This window comes from Limulus polyphemus, unplaced genomic scaffold (genome assembly GCF_000517525.1).
Source record: "Limulus polyphemus unplaced genomic scaffold, Limulus_polyphemus-2.1.2 Scaffold1792, whole genome shotgun sequence".
Lineage (NCBI taxonomy): Eukaryota > Metazoa > Arthropoda > Merostomata > Xiphosura > Limulidae > Limulus > Limulus polyphemus.
In genome coordinates, this window is record NW_013667402.1 from 147,374 (window position 1) to 153,829 (window position 6,456).

Genomic DNA, 6,456 nt, shown 5'->3' on the forward strand with positions numbered 1-6,456 from the left:
TACCCGTGATGGGCAGAGCACAGATAGCCCATTGTGTAGCTTTGTGCTTAACTACAAAAACAAACATTAAAATGTTTTAAGTGCTTCTGTACAGAAGATGAAGTAGAAAACGTTAAAAGGAATTCGCAGCTATTCCGATAGATGGTACTATATTTGGTTGGATCTTAAAATTGTTTGATACTAAATACAAAGCTCTACTGTGCCCATCGCAAGTATCGAAACACAATTTTTGACGTTATAAGTCTGTAAACTTGCCGCTTAAAAGGTTTTATGCATACTAAAAAAATCATTTCTGGATTTGTCATTTGTGTATGTTTGACGTGTTAGCGTGTCATATCCACATTTAAAGCATATTAAAACTAAAATGCTAATTTGAATTTTTAGAGTAGCAGGTAGCAATTTTGGTAGTGTTTGCGAGAAAAAGTTTTTTGTACATATTCTTACATTAAATTATATATTTTTACTCTTATGGTTTAGTGTAAATCGTTTTCAGTTGTTCAGTTCGCTTTTATTTAGTTGTATGATAAATAAAATGCTGAAAAAAAAGGTTTTAAATAGTAGAATTTACAGATGATAGGAACCTACAATATTGATTCGTTTTTAATCTTCAAATTTGAAATAAACAGATTTGAAGTGATTAAAAAAAATTACAATTTTTTAGAAAGTGAATTGTTTAAATTATCATTCACATTTCGATCGTATAAATTTCAAACAGGATAAACAACTAACCCGATATTCAGTGTGTGTCATTATTCTGTTATGTTTATTTTTAATAAAACTATATTATTTGCTTTTCTTCACAGAGTCCTGTGGGTTGTGGCTTGGAGATTCACACACACCCTCATCCTTCCCCGGCACTTCGGCGGAGTGGACAGATGGCCAAAGCTCTACCCTAAAGACCCATCAACGTCGTTCCTCTATATTACGAAAGACTAAGCGAGCTAAATCTTACCCACCGCCCCCTCAAAAACGGGAAGGGCGAAAAGTAGTGCGTTTTGCTGACTCTTTAGGATTGGACCTTGAGAGTGTTCGCTATATGATGAAGAGCGACCTTCCGCCCTCTATCCCATTGTCAGCCTTTTCCGATTTGAGGCGCTCCCAAGTGTCTTCCTATGACATCGAGCTTGTTCCAAGCTTTATTATGCCTTCGTTCTCTTCCAATTTTACAGACCGCGTGCGTGACCTTGCCGTCAGTCTTCACAGTGTTTCTACCGCCAACACAACGGTTTACGGTATCGTTGCAGTGCTGAACTTGACCTTCCATAAGAACATCTTCATACGCTACTCAGTAGATAACTGGAACAGTCACCACGACACCAGCACTACCTACATTCAAGGGTCTTCCGAGGGTGACATAGACAAGTTCTCTTTTAACATCTTTGTTTCTCCTCAGGATCTGTCGACTCGCAATCATAGCCTTGATTTTGCTGTTTGTTACCAGACGCAGGATGGTAAGGAATTCTGGGATAACAACAACGGCTTGAACTACAGATTAAAGTGCGAAACTAAGGGCCCGTCTTTTGTCTCGAATATCGATCATAGCTGGATACATTTTCTCTGAATTCCCGTGTTGTTTTTCTTTTTTTGCAAATGCTCAAATTTTATACAATTTACGTTAAAAGAGGCAAATAAAGTGACTAACACTTGTGAATTGCTTGTAGAATATATATCAGAATGGAAAATCGTTTTGAAATGTGTTGTTTTGGCCAGTAAAAGATATTGTCACACCCCTCTTTGTACAATGCACCGATTGCTGCGTGATGTTTCCTACTATTCGGTTGTATGCAAATCTATAACTTGTTACTATTTAGAAAGTAAGAATATCACAATCTTATTGCAAATAAATATTTTATTTACAAAAAATTAAATAAAAGATCATGTATCAATCTGTGTGGGAATGTCACTTTTCCTAAAAGATCATGTATCAATCTGTGTGGGAATGTCACCTTTCCCGATTTGAATGGAACATTAGATTTCCATCATGTTTTCAAAGCTAACATAATTTCAAATGTGCCTTTGAATATTTAGTGATTTGAAGATTAGCCAAGAAAATATTGTTAATTACACAAACAACGATAAAATTTCAAGTGTAGTGAAGTATTTATAATTAGTAATGTGTAGGAATTTAATAAATGAAATAGCCAAGTTACACGTTTTGCATTCCCTACTGCTTTTACTAAATAAAAAAAATTCCTTTTAAAATATTTTTAGAACGTTTTTAAATCGAATTTATGTATTTGTTACTTAAATACTTCAAAGTAGATGCAATAAATACAATTTGTTCGTACTGGATTCGAAAACTAAGTTTTTGTACAAAAAAGTGTCATGAAATAATAAAACAAGAAATGAAAAGCAACTGTTAAAACGAAAAAGTAATTATAAAGCTGTTAAGGCCCAAAAAATAACTTAATTTTTCGTATATATACTGAATTTTACTAAGCAATTAGACAAAACTATAGTACATCGTACTTTTTCGGGTTTACTGTTAAAATTTAAAAACACATTTCATTGTAAAGTAACATTGTGCGACCTAGATATTTAGATAATATTATTAGAGATGACTACAGAGGTTTGGTACATTATATTAATATGATTTTGTAGGCTCGCCACGTCGTTACACTCCCTGTAACTACGCCCGGTCATGCTGTATGACAACGATGCTTCTTGACAATAGCCCATGTAGTTTGCAAAATACCGCGATGTAAGGCACGTCCAAATTACATAACTCTTCCACGCATTGTTTCCATAATCCCTCTACTATATGAGGACAACAGTTTCTCAGTGCCATCTCAAAAGTACAATCGCATAGAAACCCATGGATGCTGTGTCCAACGACTCGTCTTTGTGTGTAATAGCATCAATAACCGTTTCCTGCTCTAGTTACTTGAGTTATTCTGTGGTTGAACAGAAGGTATGATTGGAAGCCTATCTTGTTGAACTCTCACCCTGTTGGCCTTCTTTCTGTACAAAGTGTGTATTTCTGAGTGGTACAAAGAGTCGAGAACATTGGTTTGATTAGTAATCAGAGTTCCCATTATCCTTCGTATCCACTCTACTTATCCCTAACTACTCTTTGGCGCAGTATCCGATGGCGACCTCGCCACTCGGTAAAGTCTCGTGGCATGCTATGTACCACTTTTGGACTTTTTTTTTTTTCTGGTAGAAAATGGCACGAGACTTACCACACTTCGTTTAGTATCATCAGGTTCTGCTATTTCTCCTTTCCCCAGAGCGTAAGTATACTGTTCATACACTTTCCTACAGTTGGGTTTTCTTTCCTGCGTATGGCGTGGAAGCAACTTGTGGTCACGATTTGTTCAACTTTTCTCCACTTAGAGCCTTAATTATATTGCATACTGTTGCATTGGACACGTGTACAACTTTTTCCACTGACCTTTGAATTCATGCTATTTACAAGAAATCGCATTTACTTACCATTTTTGAGGACGACTTGTTGTCACTTTCTAAACGGTCCCTAAATTGATCTATATACTTTCGTTTTCCATTAACATTAAGTACAAGGGATACGTCAATGTTAGAAAGTTTGTATCTCCAATCTGAAGACGTCCTTATGATCTGAGTGTATAAACATTTTGCGATGGAAAGGAATATTGTTTATACCCTTTCCAAAAGTGATACATTTTCGGGGCATTTAAAAAATAAAATAACAGAAATACTACAATGAAAATGTTGTTATAAGAGTTTGAAAATACTGTAATTATAAATATAAAAGACAGGGCAATATTATGAGTCATCGCCAACCAACAAATGCTCGAAAGATAGTGATTGATACGTAAAAGGGCCGAGCGCGGTCCAGTGGCTAGGGTGCCCAAATGTGGATCCAAGATTTGGTTGTTCGCACTCTGTTACCATCGTAAAAAAATAAAAGGCGCTCAGCACTCTGAAGCCGTGACTGCATTATAAGAGTGACGGTCAAATCCCATTATTCGATCAGCGCATAATCCATGAAAATTGGCGGATTATGTTGGCTTTCTGCCTTCCTTCTATCACTTCAAAAACTAGGAAAGACAAGCGCAGACGTCATCGAAGAGTTCTACACGAAATTCAACAGTGACACATGAAAAAAAAGCCTAAATTAGATCTTACATGGATTACTTTGGTTATTTAAACACCAGAGAGAAAATAAAATATCGGAATTGTAAAGTAGTTTCATTTTTTTCCGTCGTCGTAATATACCAATTATGGTAACACATGTAAGTTTCCAAATGTCCATGATATTCAAGTTAACTTTTATTGTCCCAGTTTTATAACTTCTTAACACGTAGCCCGGTGGTAACAGCGCTCGACCCGAATCTGGGGTTCGGGGGTTCGAATCTTTATCACACCGAACATGCTCCCCTTTCAGCTGTGATGACAGAGTTTTTCCCTGCTAAATTAGGGAGGGCTAGCGTAGATAGCCCTCTTGTAGCTTTGCGGGAAATTCAAAACAAAAAATCTTAACACGTGTACTAAAACCCATTTTGTTCAAAATAACAAAATACTCATAAATAGTTATTTAAATCATAAATAGTTCTAAAATTCAATTGAACAAACAAATTCGTACAATTATAATTTGGCAGAATACTGAATGTGTGAAACTAGATTACTTTCATTCGTTTTGCGGCTCTGTTTGGAACTTGGTTTCAGAAAAACAAAACAATAGCAGATAAATCCTCGAGTGTATAATTATCAACGATGTAAATAATACAATAAACGTTACTTTTAACATTCTTAACAGATACCGTAAGTTACAAATATGTTTTAGTGTGGTTGTATCTGTATGTTTGTTTTAAGGCCAAAAATAGTTGACATTTATTCTGAAAATTACATGGTTATAAGTTCGACTGGAAGACCTCATTATCGGTATTAAAATATAATTTATATATATAATATAATTTGATTTGAACTAATAAAAAATGGCAAATGTACAACAACATAACTTGATCCATTCGGATTCTGAGAAATTAACATAACTGTTTTCTTGATTCATTTTAATAGCCATTATGCGAGTAAAACAAAATATTTGGAGGTTGGGTTACCCACATCATTTTTTGGTATTTATGATATTGGGATTTTTGGATGCACCAAACCATTTATAACCAAAAGAGTATTACAAAAATTATGAATTTTAAAATGAATTGGGGATCCCAATATAAAAAGTAATGAAACAAGAGTATTGAAAAATTATGAATTTTAAAATAAAGTAGAGATCCTGCTATAAAAAATAATGGAACAAGAATTAAAACCACAATCACTAATTTATAAAATTTAATCCATATTTTGGCCTATAAAGCTGTCAAAGTAAGGACTAAATTTTATAAATTTGTGATTGTGGTTTTAATTCTTGTTTTATTACTTTCTATAGCAGGATCCCTACTTCATTTTAAAATTCATATTTAATACCCTTGTTTGTTTACTTCTTATGTTATACCCGTATAACGTATATATATTTTACATTTAGAAACTGGCCATCAATCCATTGATCTGTAGCGCCATCTGTTGGGTTGAAAAAAGATATTTAAGAATGTGCGTGATATGTTTATCATTTATATTATACCTGTACGAACAAGGATTTTTATCGGAATATCAAAAGAGTATAACCACAGATCAGTCAAGTAAGCTGGAGAAATCTTGTAGTGATAGTCCGAGCTCTCTAGGCGCTAGCTCCGCTGACGTGATGAGATAGATAGACGAAAAAGTTACTGTTTTAGACAATTTCGAATTGTTATACCAGAAATGCTAGCGACGTTTTTGGCGGTTTTTTAATATATATGCTCATGATATGTCGTAACAAAAAACTTTGAATGGTCGGGTTTTCGTTTAGGAATGCGATGGGGTGTTTTTTCTGGCGCGTGAATTATTTGGAATCGCTGTCGATTACTGCTATTATGTACTACCGTATTTAGAAGTCGAAAGTTCACCAATCCCACTATTCGTTGGTAAATAAGTAGCCCAAGAGTTGGCGGTGAGTGGTGATGACTAATTGTCTCCCTCTAGTTTTACACTGCTAAATTAGGGACGGCTAGCGCAGATAGCCCTCGTTGTAGCTTTGCGCGAAATTCAAAACAAACAAACTCTACGATCAGTTACATAATGACGAGATCTTCGAGCAGCTCACAGTGACATGAATTAAAGTTCGTGACAACAAGTAGTGTGAGGATCTTGGAGGAGTAACGTAGTGTCGCTTTGTCTTTTGGTTAGAGAAGAGATGGAATGATATATATATATCTATATAAAGAGGTTCATAATGACGAAAGTGAAGAGGAGCATCACAATGACATGAAGTGAAGGTCGTGACACGATTGAGAATCGTATTAGAGTATGGTACTATGTTGCACTTCTTCATTTGTCTCTTGTTTATTAGAGAGAGCTACAATGTGGACACTTCTCGTACGTTCAATTACATATTTTCCGTTGATAATTACCCAACCAGGATCATATTTTAGGTTGATGTTA

General features: G+C 35.0%; 1 protein-coding gene across 4 annotated transcripts in view; it reads left to right on the plus strand.

Moving 5' to 3' along the window:
- The window catches only part of LOC106464951 (glycogen-binding subunit 76A-like), a 29,445-nt gene extending 27,216 nt beyond the window's left edge, over positions 1–2,229 (plus strand). For 2 of the 4 annotated variants that reach the window (XM_022392766.1, XM_022392767.1), the window contains exon 3: positions 804–2,228. In XM_022392766.1, coding sequence (XP_022248474.1) covers positions 804–1,561 — 758 coding nt within the window. In that variant the 3' untranslated portion in view covers positions 1,562–2,228. Of the gene's footprint in view, positions 1–803 lie in introns of all 4 variants that reach the window. The other 2 variants (XM_013925125.2, XM_022392764.1) reach the window with 2 other exon arrangements.
- Positions 2,230–6,456: the final 4,227 nt, after the last annotated feature.